Source organism: Bubalus kerabau, chromosome 17 (assembly GCF_029407905.1).
Source record: "Bubalus kerabau isolate K-KA32 ecotype Philippines breed swamp buffalo chromosome 17, PCC_UOA_SB_1v2, whole genome shotgun sequence".
Classification (NCBI taxonomy): Eukaryota; Metazoa; Chordata; class Mammalia; order Artiodactyla; family Bovidae; genus Bubalus; species Bubalus kerabau.
The window spans coordinates 62,031,945-62,057,835 of NC_073640.1; the positions used below are offsets into that span (position 1 = coordinate 62,031,945).

The following is a 25,891-nucleotide window of genomic DNA, read 5'->3' on the forward strand; positions in this document are numbered from 1 at the left end:
CTTCCAATTTGCCTTGATTCATGAACCTGACATTCCACGTTCCTATGCAATATTGCTCTTTACAGCATCGGACCTTGCTTCTATCACCAGTCAGATCCACAGCTGGGTATTCTTTATGCTTTGGCTCCATCCCTTCATTCTTTCTGGAGTTATTTCTCCCCTGATCTCCAGTAGCATATTGGCCACCTACTGACCTGGGGAGTTCCTCTTTCAGTATCCTATCATTTTGCCTTTTCATGGGGTTCATACTATTCATGGGGTTCTCAAGGCAAGAATACTGAAGTGGTTTGCCATTCCCTTCTCCAGTGGACCACATTCTGTCAGACCTCTCCACCATGACCCGCCCATCTTGGGTGGCCCCACATGGCATGGCTTAGTTTCATTGAGTTAGACAAGGCTGTGGTCCTAGTGTGATTAGATTGGCTAGTTTTCTGTGAGTATGGTTTCAGTGTGTCTGCCCTCTGATGCCCTCTTGCAACACCTACAGTCTTACTTGGGTTTCTCTTACCTTGGAAGTGGGGTATCTCTTTAAGGCTGCTCCAACAAACCGCAGCCACTGCTCCTTACCTTGGAGGAGGGGTATTCCTCACCACCGCCCCTTCTGACCTTGAACGGGGAATAGCTCCTCTAGGCCCTACTGCGCCGGCGCAGCCACGGCTCTTTGGAGGTGGGTTTGCTCCTCTAGGCCCCGGCCCCTGGCCTCGGACGTGGGGTAGCTCCTCCCGGCCGCCGCCCCTGACCTCGGACGTGGGGTAACTCCTCTTGGCCGCCTTCCCTCAGGCATGGGGTCCTCCCGGCTTCTGTCCGTGACCTCGGACGTACACCATATTTGTCATTGTAAGAGTTGCTTATACAACCCCCTTTTATGTCAGTGTTTAAAGAGTTGGGTTTAGAAAGGGAAATAATTAAAACACGTTGGATAACAGAAACAAGAACACAATTTATAATCATTTAAAGTGTCTTGCTCTTTTTAAGGCTGTGGTTAGTGACCCAAATGATCACATCCTTTAAGTCCTCCATCTCAGACACCCAGGTACTACTGATCCTGAGTTTGTTGAACTCAGCACTATGCTGAGTTTGCTGTTTTGTAGTAGGGAATAGCCCATTTCTACCCAGGGAGAGTTTTTTATTTGTAATATAGAGACTAGAACTGCCCAAGTTCCCAGATCCCTGAATTGCTTCAGCCTCACTAGCAGGATCTGAGCACAACATGCTGTGAAAAACAGCTTTTTATTGAGAATAAACCCTTTTAGTCTTACAAGGAAGTATCTTGGCTTCCAACATAACTTGAAGCTTTTACCTGAGCAGTGTTACAGAGGGTAACTTAGTGCTGTCAAGGTAACAGGCCCCGCCCCCCTCCGCGGCCCGCCCCTCCCACGAACTCTGCGCACAGCGGGTGCTCGCCCCGCCCCTGGTCGGAAGCCGAGGCTCTAATACCAAAAGCCCTTTCACCCAGACCCGGAAGTTGAAGAGCGCGGAGCCGAGATCCCCGAGCGGCGCCAAAGCTTCCTTCTAGAGTAAGTTTGCAGAGCTCGCTACCCCTCCAACCCCCACCTCCGCCCCCGCTCACTCATCCTCATGGTGTGGGAATTGTCAGTGACCTGAAAACCCTGGCACCCGGTGCTCGGCCCCGAATAGACGCTGCCGCTGCCGTTGCGGCCTAGTTATCTTTTCGTTTGGGTTTTAAAGTGTTTTTGAGGCGGTTTCGGCCCTCTGTCCGCGTAGACACCGCCTCTGGCGACATTTTCCTGCTTAAAACCCTTTTTTACCTCTGGCCTCGCCAAGTAAAGCCCTCTCTCGCGAGTTGGAGTCGCGCCCCGCCGCGTCGCCTTCTCGACCGCTGGAGGCAGAGCCCGTCGCCCCCGCTCCCGGAGAGGCCGCGCCCTCTCCCTGGTCCCGGGATTCCGGAGAGCCCGCCCCGCTCCTGAGCCCCCTCCTTCCCAGCCCCTCTGTCCTCGCGTCTCCTGAGGCCGGTCCTTCTACCCGCAGGCACCCCCTTTCCTGTCAGCCCGTCCCCTCACCCCGCGTAGGGTAGGTGACCTGGTCCAGCCTTGTGACAGTCAGTGCTGTTCCATGCCCAATTCAGCTCGGTCGGAAAAGGTGATCTTCCGGTCCGGGGGCGTCTCGTTCTGTGGCCCACTCAGTAAATTCAGGAGGCAGGAGGAGCAGGAGAAGCAGAGTCAGAAGGACTGAGAGAAATAACTGCAACTGAGGAGAAAAGCATCAGGGAGAACCAATGGGAAAACTGAGAATGGCTGAGGGACTTGCAAAGGGATAGTCAAGTCAAAGAGATTAAGCCTTGAAAATAGCCCAGTGAGTAAAATAGAGAAGTATTAATAAATTAGAAAGCCAGATCTCCAGGGATTGGAAAACAGCGTAGGGAGAACTGCCCTGTATCAGTGATGGGAACGGGGAGGCGAAGGGCAGTGAAGGACGTCAGAGGTGGGGAGGCCCTAACTGGGTTTTGGCCGGGTTTGAGTCCAGGACTCTTGGGTTAGAGTCCCGAGTTGTGTTTTCACCCGGTTGGAGACCCGCCACAGGGTTTGCGTCTCAATCTGAGGTGGCCGGTTTCATAGTGCTGGCAGAGAAAGAGGTAAGGAGCAGAGGAAGAAAGGGGCTGGAAGGAAGCATAGCCACATGGGCTGCCAGAGAGTGGGGAGGAAGGGAGAGTCACAGCGAGAGAAGGGGAATAATCTGGAGCGCAGAGAGGGAGCGGAAATGGGGGAAGAAAGAGGCAGACATAGGTATGGATTTTTGAAAGGCTCAGGAAGGTTTGGGGAGAGAGACCATTTCGAGGGGGAACGCATTGCAGCAGCCTGGGACAGGACACGTGTGAGGGAGGAAATAGGACAGGAACAACAGGAGAGCAGAGGTGGAGAAAAAGAGACACCGAGACTCAGATGAAATAGGGAGATAGGTGAACAGAGGGGTAAGCTCGATCCAGGTGTGGCCAGTTGTTTGGATACAGATGATTTTTTTAGTTATACAGAGGAGGCTGAGAATTTCAAAACTCCTGTCTATAAGACTTGTGTCTTTTTTTATTACTTGCGGCAGAAGATGACTTTCATTTGCAAACCCTGTTGAGCCTGGGGCAGTGGCTTGATTCACTGAGTTATGAGTGAACCCTTTCCCTTGTCCTATCATAAGATAGAGGTCAGGGAAGAAGAGACCTGGAGCAAGAAATGACTGACTCTGTCACTCTGTGGTAGCTTTTTTTTTTTTTTTTTTAATTTTTTGGCTGTGCTGTCTTCGGTTCTGTGCCGTGGGCTGAGGAGTTGTGGCTCCCAGGTTCTAAAGCACAGGCTCAGTAGTTGTGCACAGGCTTAGTTGCTTGTACTTGTGGGATCTTCCTGAACCAGGGATAGAACCCATGTCCCCTGCATTGTCAGGCAGATTCTTATCCACTGTGGCATTATTGGGTAGTGTTTTTAAAGGAACACTTTTTTTTTTTTAATGGATTCACATTTTCTCCTTTCTTTGTGTGTGGTGCTTTTTGTGGCTTGGAATAGGTCTTAATTCATTCAGTTTCTGTAATCATTTTTAACTTCAGAAATAAGCTTTTTTAGTTTCCAGTATTGACTCATTGGAAAAGACTCTGATGCTGGGAGGGATTGGGGGCAAGAGGAGAAGGGGACGACAGAGGATGAGATGGCTGGATGGCATTACTGACTCAATGGACGTGAGTCTGGGTGAACTCCGGGAGTTGGTGATGGACAGGGAGGCCTGGCGTGCTGCGATTCATGGGGTCGCAAAGAGTTGGACACAACTGAGCGACTGATCTGATCTGATCTGATTCTACTCTTATCATCCTTTTCTAAATATGATTATTCTCAGTGTTTTTTTAAACTTTTACACCAGATTTTTAGATTAAAAATAATTCACAATTTTTTTTTTCAAATTTTTTTCAGATTCATTCCTTGCCTGAGTGCTTTCTTCCCTTCATGTCGTACATTTGAAATTTTCTTTGGTGAGTAGTAAATCATCTAGACTATTTTGTGCCATACTTAGAAAAAATGTCACCTCGTTTATCAGTTCTAACGAGGTAGATGAACTAGAGCCTATAATACAGAGTGAAGTCAGAAAGAGAAAGACAAATACTGTATATTAATGCATATATATGGAATTTAGAAAGATGGTACCAACAATCCTACATGCAGGGCAACAAAGGGAGACACAGATGTAAAGAACAGACTTTTGGACTGAGTGGGAGAAGGCAAGGGTGGGATGATTTGAGAGAATAGCATTGAAACATATATTACCATATGTAAAACAGAATGATCAGTGCAAGTTCGATGCACAAAGCAGGGCACCCAAAGCCAGTGCTCTGGAACAACCCAGAGAAACTGGGTGAGGAGGGAGGTGGAAGGGGGTTCAGGATGGGGGTATACATGTCCAATTCATGTTGATGTATGGCAAAAACCATCACAATATTATAAAGTAATTATCCTCCAATTAAAATAATTAAAAATTAAAAATGAGGAAACTGAAATTTTACAAGTTAATAAGCAAAGATCACCTCCCTTCCCTTTCTCTAAATTCAAAGAGAAATACATCTTGGAGGGTTTTATGTATGGGACATCGTGTAATAAAATAGACATATTTTCAACTGTGGTTTTACCAAAGACATGAATTGTGTGTATGTGTTTATGTGTGCACACACAAATGGATATTTCTGGTCTCAGCTCTTTACCAGAGAATAATGGAGGTATGACATTAGATCTTGTGAAATTAAAGGCATTTCTTTGAGATATGGGAAAATAAAAGAACATTTAACACAATAAAACCAACAAAATAAAATGCTTCATTCTTTCCTTTCAAAAAAAGAAAAAAAAACACCTAGTTTAACTAGTTAGTCTAATGGTCTGTTTTCTCCATTTTCTATGATCAGTGAAAAATGATCTGTGAGGTGATATGAAGATGTTTCCCTCAGGTCCCTTTTTGACTTTTCTGTGCAAATGAGGAAGGATGGGCTGGATTGACCTGGAACCTTCCAACAGAGCTTCTCTATTCATGATAAAAACAATTGCTCAGATCCTATTTCTAAGCTGACCCCTTACAAAGTTTTTTGTACCAGTGGATATATATTTTCAATTCTGTATTTTTAAAATATTTTACTGCAATCTTATAATAAAGAATTACCTGCTTGGTATCAGTTTGACCCAATCTTGAAAGAAAAGTTTCTTTTGCTCAGATACATGACAGATGTTCCTGGTGTTGAATGGGATGGACATTAAGGACAAACTTGGCCCCCTTGCACTTCAGCCTCTCATTTCATTATTCAGTTATACCTGGTTCTCTTCACTCAGCTCAGACCTTCTCATAAACGGCTTCTCTCTTGGCCTGAGGGAGCCCACTTGTAACATGGAGATGAGAGACTAGACCGGAAACTCTGAGCGTGAGCAACACTGACCCCTGAAATGATTAGCCAAATTGGCTGTGTGTCTGTGTGTTGCAGTTCTGGTTTGGAGGGAGTGTCTGGTGGTAATTAGAATTTTAAATAGATCCCAGTCCTCCCTCAATGAAAAACGAAAAAGAAAACTGTAGGATAGAGGCAGGATCACAGGCTGAGAATCAGATGACTTCTGTGAATAAGGCTAAATCTGAAGGGAGATTTTTTTTTTATTTCCTGACGTTAGACCTCCACTGGCTTTCATTTGTTCTTGGGACAAAAGCTTGACTCCTCGCTGTGGCTCCACAGCCCTCTGTCAAGCTCAGGGCCCTGTAAGAGTCTCCAGCCTCATCCTGCGAGCTGACTATTTGCCTGTGGTTCAGCCTGTCTTGGTCTCATTTACCTTTTCTCTGTTTCCAAATACCAAAACCATTTCTGTCTGACTTTGTAGCTCCTTTTCTCACCTTCAGGTCACCCTGGCTCAGGCCCTTTGTCACCCTTCAAGTCTAGGCTCAGAGAGGTCTCCCCATCCCCTCCTAACAGTCTCTCTCATGTTACCCAGGTTTATTGCCTCTGTATCAGTTGCCCTCAGCAGAAATTAATGCCCTTCTTTGTGGATTATTTTAAGTCCTTCCTGGTTCCCCTCTTTTTAGGGCTCATAGTTTTCCTCTTCTTCCCAATGTGGCTGCAGTACCTGATACCGGAAATGTCTTTAGATGACAGGACTATGGGTTGGTCTGAATAATCCTCAGGGAAGACCAAGAGAACAGGGCAGGTGATGAAGATGTTTCCCATGTTCTGGACATTTCAGCTGTAATTGATCTTTACCCCATGTGACTACTTAATTACTCAAAAGAAGAGCCAAGAAATATAGGAAATCCCGAAAAGCCCTACAAAACTGGTGCCCTCAAGCAGTGGGCTAAGATGTCCCCATGTTTAGTCTGCTGGGTTTAGTCCTCTGCAGCCCCCAGATCTAAGCTCTGTCCATCCAGGACCAGTCACCATCGTGGACAGCAGCTTTGCTTTCTGGGAGTTCATGTGCTCAGTGTCAACGATTGTGATTTCAGTGCGCTGAGGATGAGCAGAAATGCAAAACCTAACGGGGCAGGAAGAAGACGCTGCCCGCCCCCCTGCAAGGGCTAGAATATCTTCCAAGTAGGTGTGGGTGGGGAAAACAAGAGAGAGTGAGACCTGGGGACCCTTGCTTTGAGACTTCATCATCTCAAATGCCTTTGTACATGGACTCCATAGTGTCCCCAGGTGGTGGCAGACTTTCCCAGGAGCGCCAGTCTCTTGGTTTCCATACTGCATGTATAGTGTCCTTTGGGTGGTAGCTCGTGGACACTCCTCTTGTGATCCCCTTTGCCAAGAAACCCCAGTGCGCTTTAGTCTTGCTTAGTCCAGTCATGCAGGGAGGAGAGGTAGACAAATGGGGAAAGCGGAGGGAGCCTGGTGGGGTCTGCAGAAGGCTTGTGGCAGTACTTGGGGGCATCAGGGTGAGCCCAGTGAATGGAGCGTGCGCCCATCCCAAGTGTAGTTGCAGGGACAAGGCAGGTGTGGATCTGTTGGAAAAGAATGTCTCAGTTCAGGCTGGAGAACCTGGGAGTGGGTTTGTTGGAGAGCCCGCATGGAATGGTTTGAAGTTCCAGTGCTTTAGCTCGTGTTCCCTGGACAGCAGTGCTGAGGCTGATACTTGCCTGCACAGGTTTGATTTGACAACTCGTGTCCACACGTGAGCAGCAATGAAGGACGTGGAATTCAGCCAAGAGAAGTCTTTTCCACTGTTAGAACTGTGGCCTGGGCTGAGCCCGCAGGCACCTGTGGGTGCAGGAGGATGGGAGCCTTGGGCTTGAGGGGCTGGTTCTAGCAGGTGCCCCCAGCATCCACTCCACGCCCTGGCTTTTGTTGGCTCTTTTAGCAGGCAGGCACCATAGAGTAACAGGGAACATCTCAGGTCATTTTTTGCATCAACTTTGGTATCATTGTGTACTTGGGGTTGCCTGTGAAGAAAGGTTCATGTGCATTTGGAAAGATACCAAGAGAATCTGGAGTGTTTCCTTGGAAGATGCCGAGGTCTCAGTGGGCCATGCGCATCATTGGAATGATCCCTCTTTTTCATAGTCTTTGGAGATTTTGATGTTTGACCTGGATCACTCAATGTAAATGAAAATATGGTGTCTTGTGTCTGTGGATCCTTGGGTATCCTCTTTTGTATTTTGCCTCATGTGTGAGTCATCAGGGCTTGGAATGCTTTGTGTTTGTATAAGAGGGTTTGAGGCTCATTATGGGCTCTGTGTACACCATGAAAGTTTGTAAGTTTGTTTGAGGCCCACTGGGAAATTAGGAGTACTAAGGTTAAGATTGCAGAATGCTTGTTATAAGGTGGTCCTGCTCAGTAGGGATCTCTGGGCCCAACCTGAAAAGAGTCAAAGTCCTATGACATAGGGGAAGATGGCTCCAAAAAATCAGAGGGCAGCCCGGAGGCTCGTCCTCTAGAAGATGGAGCTGCAACTCTCTTGCTGCCAGGCCAGTGCTGGGTTCTCTGTTATCCACTCCTGTCCCTCCCAAAATAAGCACACACACAGGCATGGTACAGAAGACACGGAATCTTAACTGCACTCTTGGTGGTAATGTAAATGGTACTGCTTTGTTGGAAAATAAAATGGAAGTTCCTTAACAAATTAATATAAAACAGTTCTACAGTCTGTCAAACCCATTTCTGACAGATATCCAAAGGAAAAGCGATCAGTTTTTCAGAGATATGTCCAGAGTCCTGTGAGTGTGACTGGATTTGCAGTAGCCAAGGCATAGACACAGCCCAGATGTCTCTTGACAAAAGAATAGGTAACAAAAGTGTGGTATAGAAATATTTATTATATACTGTATACTCATGAACTATTTTTTCTCTATATATAAATATAAAAATCAAGGATCCTGCATTTATACCAAAATGAATGAACCTAGAGACATTATGCCAAGTTAAATGAGCCTGACAAAGGAGGACAGACAGTATGTGGAAACTAGAATTGTCAAACTCATAGAGCCATCGAGTGATAAGGCTGTTACCAGGAGCTGGGTGGAGGGGGAAATGGGGCACTGGTAGTCAAAAAGTGGAGATTTTCAGTTGTAAAATAAGTAAGTTCTGGGGATCTGAGGTACTGCGTGCTGCCGGTAGTGTTTCTATATCCTTGAAATTCACCCAGAGAGAAATAATACAGTATATTCATAGGTGGAAGTGTAACTTACTCGACTATAATAATTATTCAGTGTATGAATCTACCACATAATCACTTTGTACACAGTACGTTTATACCATTTTTGTTAGTTACACCTTAGTAAGGCAGGGAAAGAAAAAGAGAGTTGGGGGGTGCTCTTCTCCTCTGAATGGTGCTCAGCCCAGGCTTCACGTTTCATTCATGAGGCCTTTGCATACCCATGTTTTGTACCCTCTGACCAGAGATTTCCCCTTCAGGTAACTTGTGTTGGTCCACGGCTCAAGAATGTTTAAGATGCCCCAGCTGATTCCAATCTGGGTCCCTCACTGAGCATCAGGACTCTGAGTCCTCCCAGTCCTGAGGGCTGAGATCTGGGCTGAGAAGGGCATGCTCTGTTCTGACTGGGGATGGATCAGGGCCTGCTGTGTGACCTGAAGGAGATTGCCTGGTCAGCTCAGGTGCCCTCTGCTGCTGTGGACATGAGGCCTCACCAGGAGGGGAGTGTGATCTGAGGGAAAGTGTGGGAAAGTCGATGTTGGTCTGTCTGCGGGAGTTGACTGTCCTGAGTCCCTCCTGAGACTGGCCACAGGGGACTGTGTGTTCCTCATGGTGAGGGCTTCCCTGTGTGTGTGGTTGGGGCTCAGGAAAGGGATGTGTTGACTCTAAGTATTAAACAGCATGTTTTCAACTTTCATGATAGACCTCTGAATACTTATGTTGCCTGAGGAAGCTCTGAAGTTAAGGAAGAGGAAAGAAAAGGAGTGAGGCATGGCTCTTTCTCAGGTAAGGTCATATTTAGTCTGTCCTTCCTGAAATGCCCTTCTCTGGACTCGCTAATCGTGTCTGACTCTGGAGTGTCCTGTGTGACTCCTGTACACGCACACTCACCTGGGGCCTTCCCTCAGGGCCTGTTGTCTCCACTTAGATCCCGTCTCCCCATGACCTGGTGGCCTGGCCCTTGTGAGGAGGCTCCCCTGGGCACCATCCTGGGCAGGGCTTCTCACCCATGGGTTGGAGACAGGGTCTTAGTGCTGTTGGGAGTCAGGGATTGCTTAGGGCCCATCTGGATGTGCTGTCTGCTCTATCAACCAGGGTAAGGAAACTGCACGTGGAAGTCAGGTATTAATATGCACAATAGCCGGTAAAATCTGGGAATCAGATCAATTAGGGGAAGTTTGTTCTGACTTTTTTAAGGCAGTTCAAACTAAAATGTGGGTCAATCTCTTTAAATCCTTATTGCTAATAGAATGGAAAGTTCAGAAATAGACATTAGTGAAACAGTGTTTTTTAGTTCATTATCAGATTTAAACTATGAAATGAATCTAAGTCTTTGGCAGGTGGAAATATTCATCACCTCCATTCCTCAGAGGTTGTCCTTTCACTCTGTGGATTGAATCCTTTGACACAGAGATGTTTTAACCTTTAATGCAAGCAAGATTCCACCTTCATTCTTTTGCTGGTGGATATCTATTTTCTCAGCATCATGGTTATGGAGACTGTCCTTGCCCTTTTGTGTATCTTGACATCCTTGTGAATATACCTTACATATACACAAAGAATTATTTCTGAGTACTGTGTTCTGTTCAGTTGGTTTGTCTGTTTTTATACCAGTACCACATCACCTTGATTACCTTGTAATGGGTGTTGAAATAGAAAGACCTCCATCTTCCTTCTTCAAGAGTTTTGCTGTTTGCTCTTTGAATAGTTCTGTGACTTTCACCATGTTTTATTCTGCTTCTACAAAGATTGCCATGGCAGTTTTGATAATGAGTTAATTGATTGATTGATCCTTTGTGTGGTTATTAAAGAGTCTTTTTTGATATAGCATATTTCTTTTGTAATCTTTATGATTTTTACTGATGAAACTTTGTCATGTGGGAAAGAAGATAAATTTACTTCTTTTTCAATTTGGGAACCTTTGATTTCTTTTTCTCATCTAATTGCTCTAAGGGTTTCAGTGTTTTGTTGAACTGCAGTGCAGAGTGTGTGTCCTTGCCTTCTTCTTGACCTCAGAGGAAAAGCTTTCATTCTTTCCCCATTGCTGTGCTCTTTTCATAATGGCATTTATTATGTTGATGTTGGTATAATTTATTGTTTGTCGTTTGTTGAGTGTTCCATCTTGAAATGTTGTCAAATTTTTGTCGAATGATTTTTTCCGCATCTAGATGATCCTGTTTTTTTTTTTTTCCATTAATCTGTTAATGTAGTGTTTCATATTAATTGATTTTTGTATGTTGACTTCTCCTTGCCTTATATGAATAAAATCCACTTGGTCATGGTGTCAGATCTTTTTATTTATTTTAATTGAAGGATAATTGCTTTACAGAAATTGTTGTTTTCTGCCAAATACCAACATGAATCAGCCATAGGTATACATATGTGCCCTCCCTCCCATCTTCCTCCCTATCCCACCCCTGTAGGTTGTTAGAGAGCCCCTGTTTGAGTTCCCTGAGTCATTCAGCAAATTCGCATTGGCTCTCTGCTTTACATATGGTAATGTAAGTTTCCATGTTACTCTCTCCATACATCTCACCCTCTCCTTCCTCCCCTCCTGCTCCATCTGTTCTCTATGTCTGTTTCTCCAGATCTTTTTAATGTGTTGAAGTGGGTTTGCAAGTATTTTAATTTTGCATCAGTATTCATCAGGAGTATTGGTTTCTAGTTTTCCTTTCTTGTGTCTTTGGGAAATCATCAAACTATTAGAATCATGATTGCTCCATACAATTAGCAGGATTAGTGGTAATTCTTTTGTAAATGTTGGTAGAATTTGGTCCTGTATTTTTCTTAGAGGTTTCTGACTACTTTTCAAATCTCTCTAGTTATAATGGGCTTCCCTGGTGACTCAAATCATAAAGAATCTGCCTGCAGTGCGGGAGACCCAGGTTCTATCCCTGGGTCGGAAGATTCCCTGGAGAAAGTAGCGGCTCTCTAGTCCAGTATTCTTGTCTGGAGAAATTCCATGGACAGAGGAGCCTTGTGGGCTACAGTCCATGAGGTCGCAAAGAGTCAGACACGACTGAGTGGCTAACACTTTCACTTTTAACACTTCTCAATTTTTTAATTTCTTAATAAGTAAAAGAGTTTGTATGTTTCTGAGAATTTGCCAGTATCTCCTATATTCTGTCATTTATAGGCATTATTGGTCATAGTCCTTCCTTATCTTTAGAAACTTTCTTTGACCTCAGTTGTAATCACTCCTGTTTCATATCTGTTTTTAGTTCTTTGAATCTTTTTTTTCTCTTTTCCTTAGTCTAGGTGGGGTTTTCCTATACAGTTTTTTCAAAACATCAACTCTTGGTTTGTTGATTTTTATATTTTTCTGCTTTCTATTTTATCTCTGGTTTAATCTTTCTTATTTACCTGTTTCCTTCTGCTAAACTTGAGTTTAGTTTGTTTTCCATTTTCTGCTTCCTAGAAGTCTAAAAGTAGAGTTCAGATTTAAGATCTTTCCTCTTTTTTACTGTAAGCATTTAACAGTTCAGACTTTCTTTTTAGTACAGTCTTCTCTCTGTGTTATAAATTTTGTAATGTTGTCTTTTTGTTTTCATCCATGTATTTAAAAATTTCCATGTGATTTTTTTCTTAGACCCATTTGTGGTGTAAGAGTGAGTTGTTTAATGTCCACATTTTGGGAATTTTCTTTCTTTCTTGTGTTTATTTCATTGTTGTTAGGGAAGATACTTTTATGGTATCAGTCTCTTAAAGTTGTTAATTTTGGCCTAACCTGTGGTGTCTCATAGAGAATGTTTTGTGTGTCCTTGAGATGCATGTGTTTTATGCTTTTGTTGGGCCGTGTGATCTGTACATGCCTGTTCAACTTGGACATTGAAATCTCATACTATTCCTGTGCCACTATTTCTGTCTTCCTTTCCCTTAATGTTTGCTTCATTTTTCTGAGATATCTAATGTTAGATGCATATATATTTTTACTTGTTACAGCTTTTTGGTAAATTGACCATTTTATCATTATACAATTTATCTCATTGCACTTTTTTTTTTCCTTCAGTTTATTTTGTCTGATATAACAGTCTCCCCTGCTCTCTTTAGGATGGACTGTCTTTTCCATCCTTTCACTTTTCACCTTTCCATGTCCTTAGGTTTGTGAGTGCTACTTGTTTCAACTCTGACAAACTCTGTGTCTCTTGCCCTGTGTTTTTCCTGTTACTTGTTCTAGTGGCCCCTGCTCATGCTCATCGTATGGTGGTGAAAGACAGGCACCCTGGACAGCTGCTTTCATGCCACTGTAATTTCAGAAGGAATGTATTGAATGCTTCCTTCCCATCATGATGTTTCTTGAGATAGTCTTGCTTAATAACTATTTTTTTCCATATTCTTTTTGCCATGATTTTTAATTCTCCAAGAAGTTTTTTACTTTACTATTGTGATAATTTTTTTTTGTCATAATCTAATGACTCTTCTAATTTCAAATCACTGTTTTATTGATGGAAAAAAAAGCAAAGAAAGTCTTTGGCTTCTGTTAATGCCTTGCTATGTAAATTTACATGGATAAAATTATTTGTAGTTTTGTATATGGTAATTTTATTGTGAATTGAATTCAGGTATTTTTTTTTTTATTGTTTTTACCAGTTTTCTTTTGGTAGCCTAGTATAGAATCCTGTTAACAAACTCAGCTGAGTACAAAAAATACATTTTTATTGTCTGAAAGATGCTGAAATACACGTGAATAAAAAATAAATGTGGATGATATAAAATTGTCTAATAAATCTGTCAAGAGATGAATCCTCTCATTTCAGTTAATTTTTCATAGATATGTATGCATGCATGTGCAAGTCTGTGGTTTAGATAGAAGACATCATGATTTAAAAACTACATATCACTTTTTTTTTTCAGTTGAAATTATATTATCAGTATAATCTGTGGCCTTGGAATTTTCTAAACAATCCTGTTAGTGTTTAAGGAGTAAATGACTAACAGTTGTGTTTCTGTATCCACATCTATAATGACCTTTCATGCCATTCCACATTGTTCACCTTGGACTTTGTTTTTTTTTTCGTAGTAATACAATATTTATTTGTTTTCCTTCTGTGAAACCGTGAGCCCACCACTTTTCCCAGGCTGGCTGGGGAGTTACAGGAAAGGGAATATACAGGGCAGACACAGGGGAAAGAACTATGGGAGGTGGAAACAGCTCCTTCACATCGTGAAGAAGATGAGCTAGACCACCATCAGGCAAAAGAGCCCCATGGCCTTTGAGAGGGCCAAGCCCATGGCGTAGAAGAGCTACTGTTTGAGAGAAGGGTTCCTGGCATAACAGTGATGAAGCTCCTGAACACAGTCCCACTTCCAGCCCCGGAGCCAGCAACCCCTGCTGTGGCAGCTCCAGCTCCAGGAACTTGTCTGCTGTGTCAGAGTCCCTTGAAATGGCACTGGTTCGGAAGCTGTGGCTAGGAATAAGTGAGATGGTCCGGGGACCTGGGGCTACCAAGCTGCTGTGGCTCTCATCGGTCAGTGTCTCCGGTCCTTCACCACCACTGTGGACAGTGATCACTCAACAGGGGGGAGGTTCTCCCGATCAGGGAGGGGGTGGAGACGAATTTGGCACAGGCGTCCATTTTCAGGGGATGAAGGCCAAAGGCCCAAGAGCTGCTCCCCATGCAGACAAGACAGAGGGGCAGGGAGGAGGCTCACCTTGGACTTCTTTCAAGTTTTCTTTAGGAGCCTTCTGTCAAAGGATTTTTAATGTTCTCTGTATTACTTAACTGTTAGATGCTTAAGCTTCAGTTGCTGAGCCCAAGCTTCTGAGTTCAGGTGCTTCGTGTAATATTTACCTTCTTGATCTGAGTTGAGTTTCTCGGAGTGTCTGTGACACAGTTTTTCTTCTGTAAGGTGGGAACAGATGGTTCTTTAATGAGCTATTACATTGATGACAGATTCTTGCCTGAAAAGTATTTATTTAATGTTTAGAGTAATATTACAGTAATTTAGAGCAACAGGAAGCCTTCAGACACTTTTGGTCCTTGCTGCTGTTATCAACGTCATAACTGAAAATTTTGACCTTTCCATTAAAAGTGCCATGGACTTTGTCATCTCTGAATACACCACTCATGCTGTACCTCATCTAGATAATGAATTGCACTCACTGGGTAGAACATAAAATCTGACACTTCTGTATAGCCAATACACTGTTGAGTTGTATTTATATATATTTCATGGATTTTGAACAATGATGAAAATTCCATATTAAATTGGAGGATCTCATAAGGTCTTAGGAAAAAGCATAAGAAATTAAAATTAGAGATCCATAATTTCTCCAGATACCCCTGCATGGATCTGTTAGAACACATACTTGAACCAAGTCAATCCTTACCCCTTACTACCCTTTCTCTTTTGCATGAAAAGGAGAACATTTCATGGCCCTTTTGGTGACATGTGGTTTCATTTCAGGAACGACTGACCTCTGAGGATGTGGCCATCGAATTCACTCAGGAGGAGTGGGAATTCCTGGACCCTGCTCAGAGGGCCTTGTACTGGGACGTGATGCTGGAGACCTGCAGGAACCTGGTATCTGTGGGTGAGGATGACTTCCTTCCAGAGCTGCCCTTGGGTATCTGCATTTTCCCTGTGTGCCCCTTGGGAGGCCCTGATGTCTTTCATCTGAGACTTCTGGTGACTCGGGCATGACACAGCTTCACAAGGTTAAACTGACCCTCTTCAGATGCTGTGTCTGTTTCATGTCACTGACTAAGGATCATACCTGCACCCCGTGCATTGGCAATGCAGAGTCTTAACCACTGGATCACCAGGGGAGTCCCAGAATTTCTGTTTCGGATCTGAATAGTATCTCCACATTGGAGCACGAGAAAAAGCTCTGGACAGTGGGGAGCGATGTAAAAATAGCTAAAAATACAATGTATAAAGAAAAACGAATATCTCAAAAGGGCTGTTTTTTTCTGTTTAGGAGTGGGACAAGTTGGTGGATTGGATCCTCTGTGGTGGTTACTTAGGAAAATGTAAGGAGAGTGGATAGAGAGATCGTCTTTTTGATCCTAGATCCTACGAGGGGAGCATACGTGAATCTCGCAGGCTCTTAGCTTGCCATCTGTAGGTCGAGCGCATGGTCCCATATCCAGATCCTGTAATGTCTGACCTTCATGTTGTATTATTTTTATTCTTGTGCTGCTCTACCCAGTCTGGGAATGTCAGCTGTTCCCGATGTTACATTCTCCTTACTTTGTATCCTTTTACCTCTTAAATTTCTTTGAAATATATTCCTGAGGGTCTGAAATTTTATCTGGTTTCTTTGCTGTGATAACCCACCTATGTTTAATTGGCAGCCTCTGGTGAGTCTCTGTGGAGTGGATTTACTGGGTAACAGAAAACTGTGATGGAGACACTACTCCTAATGTTATTTTCTTGCTCTGTACAAAGTCACCACTTGAAGCTATCCAGTAGAGTGGTCAGTATGTTCTAGGATTATGAGAGAGAAAGTATCACGAGAGCCTGATACATCTTTCCAGGTTATTTTCTGGCTTTGGAGACTCTGTCAAGGGCACCATGACAGTGTTGTTCATGTGTATCAAGGACCATATATTTTAGCCTCTGTAAATGGTATGGGAATTTATCCCAGGACAACTTTGTCCAAGTTCACATTCTCATATCTATGAGGCTATTGGCTGCACTGTTGTTCTGTGCATTGTAGGTATTTTTTATTTTTTCATTGAGTCCAAATTTCTGTGTTACTCTTAGTGTTTCTGTTTTGTATTTGCAATGCGTTGGATGGTTGACTGGGGAATGGTCCCTATGGTGGAACTGATGATCAGTCCCTCTTAAAATTCTTTATATATTCTTTTTACTCATTTATTATCAGATGTATGATTTCCACATATTTTCTCTTTTACTGTTGATTGTCTTTTCAAACTCACTGCATTTTAATGCACAGTAGTTTATAATTTTGATATAGTTCAATTTATTATCTGGTTTTAATTTGTGGCCTGTGCTTTTGGTGTTATATCTGGTAAATCATTTGTGGGTCCAATTTCCAGAAACAGTTCCTACACGTTTACTTCTAGGAGTTTTATACATTTGGGACTTAGGTTTAGGTCTTTGAGCCATTTTGAGTTCATTTTTGTCTATAGTGTAAGATAATGTTCCAAGTAAATTCTTTTGCTGGTGGGTGTTCAGTTTTGTCAACATGTCTTGTTTCATAGACTGCTTCCCCCACTTAGTAGTTTTTACACCCTTGTGAAACATCATTTGAACATCTCCACAAGAGGTGTTTTTGTTTTTGTTTTAACCATTCTTTTTAGGTATGCTGCTGCTGCTGCTAAGTCGCGTCAGTAGTGTACGACTCTCTGCGGCCCCACAGACGGCAGCCCACCAGGCTCCTCTGTCCCTGGGATTCTCCAGGCAAGAACACTGGCGTGGGTTTCCATTTCCTTCTCCAATGCATGCATGCATGCATGCCAAGTCGCTTCAGCTGTATCCAACTCTGTGTGACCCCATAGATAGCAGCCCACCAGTCTCCTCTGTCCCTGGGATTCTCCAGGCAAGAATACTGGAGTGGGTTGCCATTTCCTTCTCCACTTTTTAGGTATAGTTAATTTACAATGTCGTGTTTCAGGTATACAGCAGTTTACAAGATACTTAATATAGTTCCCTGAGCTATATCGTAGGTTCTTGTTGTTTATCTATTTTGTATATATATTAGTTTGTATATATTCAGACTCCTAATTTATCTCTCCCTTTCCAACCCCTACCGCCATTCTGCACTATCTCCTTTGGTAACCATAAGTTTGTATTTTATGCTGGTGAGTTTATTTTGTGAATAAGTTCATTTGTATCATTTATTTCAGCTCAACATATAATGTCCTATGATATTTGTCTTTCTCTGTCTGATTTCACTTAGAATAATCTCTAAGACTGTCTATATTGCTGGAAAAGGCATTACTTCATTGTGTTTTATGCTGTGGAAGTGGCAACCCACTCCACTGTTGTTGGAGTTGTTGTCTTCAGTGCCATGAAGAATTTCACGGACAGGGGAGTCTGGCAGGCTGCAGGCCATGGGGTCTTAAAGAGTTGGACACGGCTGAGCTACTTTCACTTCACAATATTCCCTTGTATATATGTACCACGTATTCTTTATCCCTTTATCTGTCAGTGAACATTTAGGTTGCTGCTATGTTTTGCCTGGTATAAATAGCGCTGCTAAAAACATTGGGGTGCATGAATCATTTTGAATTAGTTTTCATCCTTTCTGGGTATATGCCCAGGATTGGAATTGCTGGTTCATGTGATAGCTCTATTTTTAGTTCTTTATGGAACCTCCATGCTATTCTCCAAAGTGGCAGTACCAATTTATGTTCCTTCCAACAGTGTAGGAGGGTTCTCTTTTCTCCATACCCTCTCAAGCATTTATTGTTTGTAGACTGTTTGATGGTGTTCATTCTGACCAGTGTGAGGTGATATATTTTTGTGGTTTTGATTTGCATTTCTCTCATAAGTAGAGATGTTGAACATCTTTTCAGGTGACTGTTGGCCATCTATTTGTGTCCTTTGGAGAAATATCTGTTTTGATCTTCTGCTCAGTTTTTGACTGGGTTGTTTGTTTGTTTTGATATTAAGCTGTATGAGCTGTTTGTGTATTTTGGAAATAAATCCCTTATAGGTAGCATCATTTGCATATATAGTCTCCTAGTCCAAAACTTGTATTTTTGTTCTTTTTTTGGTTTCCTTTACTTTGCAAAAAGGTTTTAAATTTAATTAGGTCTCATTTGTTTGATTTTGCTTTTATTACCATGACTCTAAGAGATAGATCCAGAAAAATTTTGCTGACATTTATGTCAGTGTTTTGCATTTGTTTTCCACTATGAATTTTATAGTATCTGGTCTTGCATTTAGATGTTTAATGCATTTTGAGTTTATTTTTGTATGTGGTGTTAGAGAATGTTGTAATTTCATTCTTTTTCATGTAACTATCCATTTATCCCAGCATCACTTATTAAAGCGACTTCTTCATTCTGTATTCTTTCCTCCTTTGTTATAGAATAATTGACTGTAAGTAAATTGGTTTATTTCTGGGTTTTCTATCCTGTCCTACTGATGTGTGTTTCTGTTTTGTGCCATTATCATACCACTTCCCTGGTGGCTCAGAGGGTAAAGCATCTGCCTACAGTGCAGGAGACCCAGGTTTAGTCCCTGGGTCAGGAAGATCTCCTGGAAAAGGAAATGGCAACCCACTTCAGTATTTTTGCCTGAAAAATCCCATGGACAGAGGAACCTGGTAGGCTGCAGTCCATGGGGTCACAAAGAATTGAATATGACTGAGCGACTTCACTTTCACTTTGTTGACTGTCAGTTTGTAGTATAGTCTAAACTCAAGGAACATGATTCCTCCAGCTCTGTTCTTCCTTCTCAAGATCATTTTAGTTATGAGTCTTTTGTATTTGATACAAATTAAGTTTTTCTTTGTTTTATGAAATATGTCATTGTTAATTTCATAAGGGTTGCATTGAATATGTAGATTGCCTTGGATAGTATGGTAATTTTGACAGTGTTACTTCTTTCAATCCAAGAACATGGTATATGTTTCCATCTGTTTGTGTCATCTTTGGTATCAGTCATTAGCATCTTATAGTTTTATGAGTACAGTTCTTTTGACATTTTAGGTAGGTTTATTCCTTAGAATTTTATTATTTTCTATGAGATGGTGAATGGGATTGTTTCATTAATTTTACTTTCTGATATATCATTATTAGTGTATAGAAATGCAGCAGTATTCTATATATTTTGTATCCAGAAAGTTGACTCTGTTCATTGATGAGGTCTAGTAGTCATCTGGTGGCATCTTCAGGATTTTCTGTGTGTAGCATAATAGTGACAGTTTAGCTTCCTTTTTTTTTTTTTTACTTGAATTCCTTTTATTTCTTGTTCTTTTCTGATTGTTGTGGCTAGGACTTCCAAAAATGTGTTCAATAAAATTGGCAATAGTGAACATTCTTGTCTTATTCATGTTGTTAAGGGGAATGCTTTCAGTTTTTCCCTGTTGAGTATGATGTTAGCTGTGTGTTTGACATATACAGTCTTAATTATGTTGAGGTAGGGTTCATCTGTGCTGACTTTCTGAAGGGTTTTTTTTTTTTATCATAAATGGCACTTGAATTTTGTCAGAACCTTTTCTGCATCTAATGATCATCATATGGTTTTTAGTCTTCAACTGTTGTGATGTATTATACTGATTAACTTGTGGATATTGAGAAATCTTGTATCCCTGCAGTAAATTCCACTTGATCATGGTATTATCCTTTTATGTGTTAGTAACTGTTTGAATCTGCTCTTTTGAACTCAGGTAAGGTCTAGGAGAATAAAGCCTTTTTCTACAAAAATAAGTTGGATGCCTCAGAAAGGCTTTTGTAACTGGGAAGGTCCTCCAGAGTCAGTTTCAGTCCCTCCTTTTCTTTGATACTCCTCGATCTTGAGATGAACATGTGTGGAAGAAGAAACAAAATAAATGTCCAGTAGAGAGGTTAATCATACTTGGCAGAGGAACCCAGATTTAGATAGCCTTTTCCTGGATTTTCCTTCTGATTTCTGCTAATAAGATTCTTACACAATATCCTGGAATATTGTGTATGTTTTTCTTGAATATAAGCATTCCATTGTAACTTACAAAATTCACAGTTGGATACATTCCATTGTAAATAGTATAACAGGTATTATCCTGCTTTCTCCATATATCACAGTCACTTTTAAAATCTCTCTTGTTTCTGTCCCATACCCATAGTATAATGCCCATAAACTTGCTGAACCAGTTCTTTTCTTTTAAGGTCAGTATAGTAGTTTGTGCTCTCAGTTATTTTCCTAAAGACATGCAGTCATAAGCTGTTATCTGACATAAACCTGTGTACCCTATGCTCCACGCAGGCCCTTTCTTAGTCCTGACCATTCCTCACATAGTACCTTGATACGGATGGAAACATTGTTCTTACCTATCACATCCCTCCACCTTCTACATACTCTCACTGTAAAGATAATGTCTGGTCATTTATTGAACAAGTTTCTCAGGACATGACCTAAATCACTCTGTACATCCATGATGGCTCACAAACCATTTCGAGATGGGATGGTTAAATAATAGTTAAACAGAGTACTTCTCTCTTATATCTTCCTTGATATTTTCTTTCTAAGTTCCTTGTATTTTTTTTTTTTTAAATATTTTCTAGTCTATTCATTCGGTGGGTGGTCATGTTTACAAAAAAGTTTTCTCAGTCTGTAGGTTCAGATTCATATCCTGGTTCTCTTACCACTTTGTGCACCAATTGGGTGTGTTTCCTACTCTGATTAGAGAAAAACATGTTATTTTACTTCATGCCTTTTAAAGCAAATTAGTGCTGTCAGTTGTATTACAGTAATGCATGTTTTATAGTAAATACTCAAAATTTACTTAAAGCTAATATCTATATTCTGTCATGTTCTTTATGATATGACTTTATCTACATTATATCTTTTTAAAATTTTATTAATTTTTTAATTGAAGGATAATTGCTTTACAGAATTTTGTTTTCTTTCAAACCTCAACTACATTATATCTTGTATGCTTTTCACTTGCAACATTTTTCAGCAATATTGTGTCTCACGCTAGTCAATAAATACACAAAGCACTCACTTTATATTTATTATATTTTGGTGCCATTAAACCAGGTAATTAAGAATAGTGCATGGCTAGAGATAAGCCTTCCTTGGTGGCTCAGTGGTAAAGAATTTCCTGCTAATGCAGAAGATACAGGTTTGATCCCTGAGTCAGGAAGATCCCATGGAGAAGGAAATGACAACCCACTCCATTATTCTTACCTGGGAAATCCCACGGACAGGAGTCTGGTGGGCTACGGTCCACGGGGTCGCAAAGAGTCAAATACGACTGATCGACTGAACAACAACATAGGTGGGGATTGCTTTGGTTATTGGCTGTTAGAAAACTGGTGAATATTTTACGTCTTAATTTATGTGTCATTTAGCATGTATTCTGCAATACAGCTGACACATACTACTTGTTAACATTGTAAAATGCCTTTTCTTTTTGCGTACGTAGTTCTATAGCAGATTTAGAAAACTGTGTTGTTTCCAAAAAATTGTTTTAGTCATATTCTTCATTTTCTCATTTGTTTTCAATTGTAAACAACCAATTATGTATAGTTAATTATTAATTGGGTAAGCTTGGTTTTGGATTATTTACTGTTATAATATATAATACATTGTTTAGAATTTATTTATGTACAGTAAGTATGCAGAATACAATGATAGTATAATACTTTTCTTTTCAATTTGAGACAACTGTTGTTTGATACATTCCTAGGGGTCCTGGTAGAAAAATACCCTGTTTTTGAGAGTTGGCCTAAGATTGTCCAATGTGAGTGTGTTTGGCATATGGTTTTTAAAAGTAGGCTACCTTAACGGTGAATTTATGTTATCATGCTTTCTTAAGTTAAGTATTCAATTACTTTAGTGTTTGTAGAAACTTAAGGTCATCATTGTGGTGTTTCATAACTTGGTGTAAGTATTACTTTTGGTGTAATATATATTCAACAAGAAAGATTTATTTGAATTATTGTGAGCAGGATACCTATGGTTCTTTTTATCTTGTAGATATCTCTCCTACACATGTGATCAAGCATTTACAACCCAAAGCGACCAGTGATAAACGAGAAACATTCCAAACATTGATGCTGGGAAGACCTGAAAGCTGTGAAATCGAATGCTTTCATCTTTGGGAAAGTCAGGAAAATATGTGTGACTTTGTGTGTCAGGGGAGAGATGACAAAAGAAATTACAAAGGAACACCTGTAAGCCTTAATGGAAATGTGCCTGATGGAAGAGATTCGCATGATATAAAGGATGCAGGAATCAAGCCCTTTGGAAACAGGCTTGGATTTAACTTTCAGGATAAACTGCAGATATTTCAAACTGGCGGGATAATTTCTGAATATTATGAAGTTGAGAGGTCTGTCAACAACAGTTTCTCATTTTCACCACTTCAAAGAACCACTGTTTCTAATATATATGGGAATGATTTCATGAATCCTTCAGTAGTAACACAAGACCTCAAAGCACAGAGGGAAAAACCTTACAAATGTAATGAGTGTGGGAAAGCCTATCTTAAGGGCTCATACCTCATTAAACATCAGGCCATCCATATAAGAGAGAAATCACATAAATGTGAAGTATGTGACAAATTGTTTGATCAAAGTTCACAGCTTGCACGTCATTTGAAAATTCATTCTGAAGTGAAATGTTACAAATGTAATGAGTGTGGCAAAACCTTTAATGATAGCTCCACCCTTGCTAGACATCAGATAACCCACTCAGGAGCAAACTTACATAAATGTGATATATGTGGTAAAATCTTTGGTCAGAATTCATTCCTTGTAAGTCATCAGAATATCCATGCAAGAAAGAGAAGTTACCAATGTAATGAGTGTGGCAAAACCTTTACTGACAGCTCAAATCTCAGGAGACATCAGAAAATTCATACAGGAAAGAAATTATTTAAATGTGATATATGTGACAAAGTCTTCAGCCGAAATGCACACCTTGCTGGTCATCAGAGGGTTCATACTGGAGAGAAACCTTACAAATGTAATGAGTGTGGCAAGCACTTTAGTCAACCTTCACAGTTCATAAGTCATAAGAGGTTTCATACTGGAGAAAAACCTTACAAATGTGATGAGTGTGGCAAGGCCTTTCGTGTAAAGTCAATCCTTTTAAGTCATCAGACAGTTCATACTGGTGAGAAACCTTACAAATGTGATGAGTGTGGAAAAGTCTTCGGTCAAAAACCACATCTTCGACTTCACTGGAGAATTCATACTGGAGAGAGACCTTTCAGATGTGATGAGTGTGGCAAGTTCTTCAGTCGAAATTCACACCTTACAAGTCATCGGAGAATACATATAGAGAAACCTTTCAAATGTTTCGAGTGTGGAAAATCCTTTATTCAGGTCTCAGCACTCACTAAACATCAGAAAATCCATACATGAGAGAAACTCATGTGAATGTGGTATATGTTAGAAGTCTACAAAATTCAAAGTTCAAAATTTACACCCTACTCTTGGTCAGAGAATTCACACTACTGAGAAACCATACAAATGTCATGAGTCTGGCAACATCTTAGGCTTCATGAGAAAATTCATACTGGATAGAAGCCAGATATATATGTATTTATTAGTCAGGTCTTTAGAACATGAATTCATTCTAGAAAGATTCCTCACCAATTCCACAAATGTTGGGGGTGGGGGGAAACAAACAAACAAACAAAAAACCCTATCCTCACTGCTCATGTCTCAACAGTAGTATCAGAGTATTTATCCTGGAGAAAACACACAGCAATGTAATGTGTGTGGTGAGGATCTTACCCAAAAGTCACAAGATAGGAACATAGTGGAGCCATACTTCCCAGATTCAGTGATTGTGGCAAATCCTTTACCTTTTTCACTATATTTAGTCTCTGATGACTTTAGTTCATGTACTCAGCAATTGCAGTAAGTTCTTTTCTTGTAAAAGAAACCTGAATTCTAACTCAGCAAAGATGATTCTTTGGGACAGTAGCCCACCATCTTTTTGGTCTCCTGGCTTTCTGAATAAAGTCACTATTCCTTGCCCAACAAGTAGTCTCTCAGTTAATGGCCTGTTGTGTGGTGAGCTCTAAGATCTTCGCTTTGGTAATACATTGATCAAATGCGTCTGCTACATGCATTTCATAATGGTCTCAGGGAAGGAATCAGTGAGATGAAGGGGCTGACTTCATTAGATACTATTCATTCACATCCGTGTTTCCTGGAAAAACACATAGCCTGAATTACGAAATTCAATAGTGTGTGTGATTTAGCACCAGGGAGGGCAGAAAATAATGTAAAACTAGGACATGACTCATCATGGTCAGTAGGATCAGGAAGCCCTTCCGTACATAGTCCAGCCTGTTATAAAACATAATGTTCTACCAACTGACCTTGAACAGAGTAGCCAAGATGTTAAAAGGACTGGGCTTTTCTTAGGAGAGGGACAGTTACCAGGGACTGATGGTGTGCTAGGGACAATGCATAGGAAAATGACCATGTTCTCCATTGGATAGAAATAACTGTTGTATGTATGATTAAAGATTAGTTACTCTTATTTGTGGAAATTGAAGACAGAGCTGTCACGATCTTTGTAGACCGGGACCTGGGGACTGGAGTCGACGAGAAGAAGGAAGCAGGGGACCCAAGTCTCGAGTAAAACAGGGTGCTTTATTTGCAAAAACGCATGTTTCTATATCTTCATACAAGGCAGCTTTAGGCAGTAAAAAAATTGAGGAAAAACAAAGCCAAGCAGATAACAATCTTGAAAGGGCCAAGAAAGCATTTCATATCCTGAGGAAGAGGGGCATAACTGAATAGATTACCTTCAAGTAAAAGGTCACTGAAGGGAGTCACTGAAAGGAATCCAAGCAGATGCTCTTTCTCATGACCTCACTCCTGAGAACTGCATGCAGCTCTGCTCGTTCCTGTTTTCCAGGAACTCATAAGGAATAGAGTCTTTGAGAAACACAAAAGAAGAAAATAATATATTGTATCCTTTAAAGTTGAACATCCCTTGACAGTTCCCTCTTTTTTATTTTTTCATAATTGGTGATGACTGTAGGTACTTTTGTGAAAAAGGCCCTGACCAATTGAGTTTGTTTAGTTTGAACAATTTTAGTTGAAAGGCATGGGTATATTACAAATACAATCACCAGGATAATTATCAGCGTTATAGTTCCAGATGCAATACTATGTGTAATGCTTTGAAGCCATCTTCGAGGGTCAAGCGCAGATAATTGATCAGCTAGCTGTTCAGCTAAGGTTCCCAAAATGTTGGAAGCGGGTAGACTCTTAGAGAAGGTTTCAAGGATTTCCTTTTGCAACAATTGTACATGTTTCAGGTCAGTTCAATTCAGTCGCTCAGTAGTGTCCAACTCTTTGCAACCGCATGAATCGCAGCATGTCAGGCCTCCGTGTCCATCACCAACTCCTGGAATTCACTCAGACTCATGTCCATTGAGTCAGTGATGCCATCCAGCCATCTCATCCTTTGTCGTCCCCTTCTCCTCTTGCCCCCAATCCCTCCCAGCATCAGGGTCTTTTCCAATGAGTCAACTCTTAGCATGAGATTGCCAAAGTATTGGAGTTTCAGCTTTAGCATCGGTCCTTCCATTAAATACCCAGGACTCATCTCCTTTAGGATGGACTGGTTGGATCTCCTTGCAGTCCAAGGGACTCTCAAGAGTCTTCTCCAACACCACAGTTCAAAAGCATCAATT

At 41.2% G+C, this 25,891-nt stretch overlaps 1 protein-coding gene and 1 pseudogene across 5 annotated transcripts; one reads left to right on the forward strand and one right to left on the reverse strand.

Moving 5' to 3' along the window:
- Positions 1-1,370: 1,370 nt before the first annotated feature.
- LOC129632403 (zinc finger protein 160-like) lies at positions 1,371-24,221 on the forward strand. Of its 5 annotated transcripts, none has more exons than XM_055554018.1 (6): positions 1,371-1,517; positions 3,909-3,967; positions 9,305-9,387; positions 15,010-15,136; positions 16,872-16,971; positions 22,204-22,342. In XM_055554018.1, the coding sequence occupies exons 3-6, from the start codon at positions 9,373-9,375 to the stop codon at positions 22,253-22,255; spliced, it is 294 nt and encodes a 97-aa protein (XP_055409993.1). In that variant the 5' UTR covers positions 1,371-1,517; positions 3,909-3,967; positions 9,305-9,372; the 3' UTR covers positions 22,256-22,342. The 5 variants fall into 5 exon arrangements, with proteins under 5 accessions (XP_055409993.1, XP_055409991.1, XP_055409989.1 ...); XM_055554014.1 differs by having other exon boundaries at positions 1,380-1,517; positions 16,872-16,985; positions 22,204-24,221; XM_055554016.1 differs by lacking the exon at positions 9,305-9,387 and having other exon boundaries at positions 1,379-1,517; positions 16,872-16,985; positions 22,204-24,221.
- On the reverse strand, positions 13,780-14,177 carry LOC129632065 (ATP synthase F(0) complex subunit C2, mitochondrial-like; annotated as a pseudogene).
- Positions 24,222-25,891: the final 1,670 nt, after the last annotated feature.

What these genes read in the sequence shown, in the direction of transcription:
- LOC129632403 (XM_055554014.1), top strand. An exon ending in CAGGAACCTGGTATCTGTGG is followed by an intron (nt 15,137 to 16,871) that starts GTGAGGATGACT and finishes CATTCTTTTTAG; the next exon opens with GTATGCTGCTGCTGCTGCTA. An exon ending in CTCCAGGCAAGAACACTGGC is followed by an intron (nt 16,986 to 22,203) that starts GTGGGTTTCCAT and finishes TTTATCTTGTAG; the next exon opens with ATATCTCTCCTACACATGTG.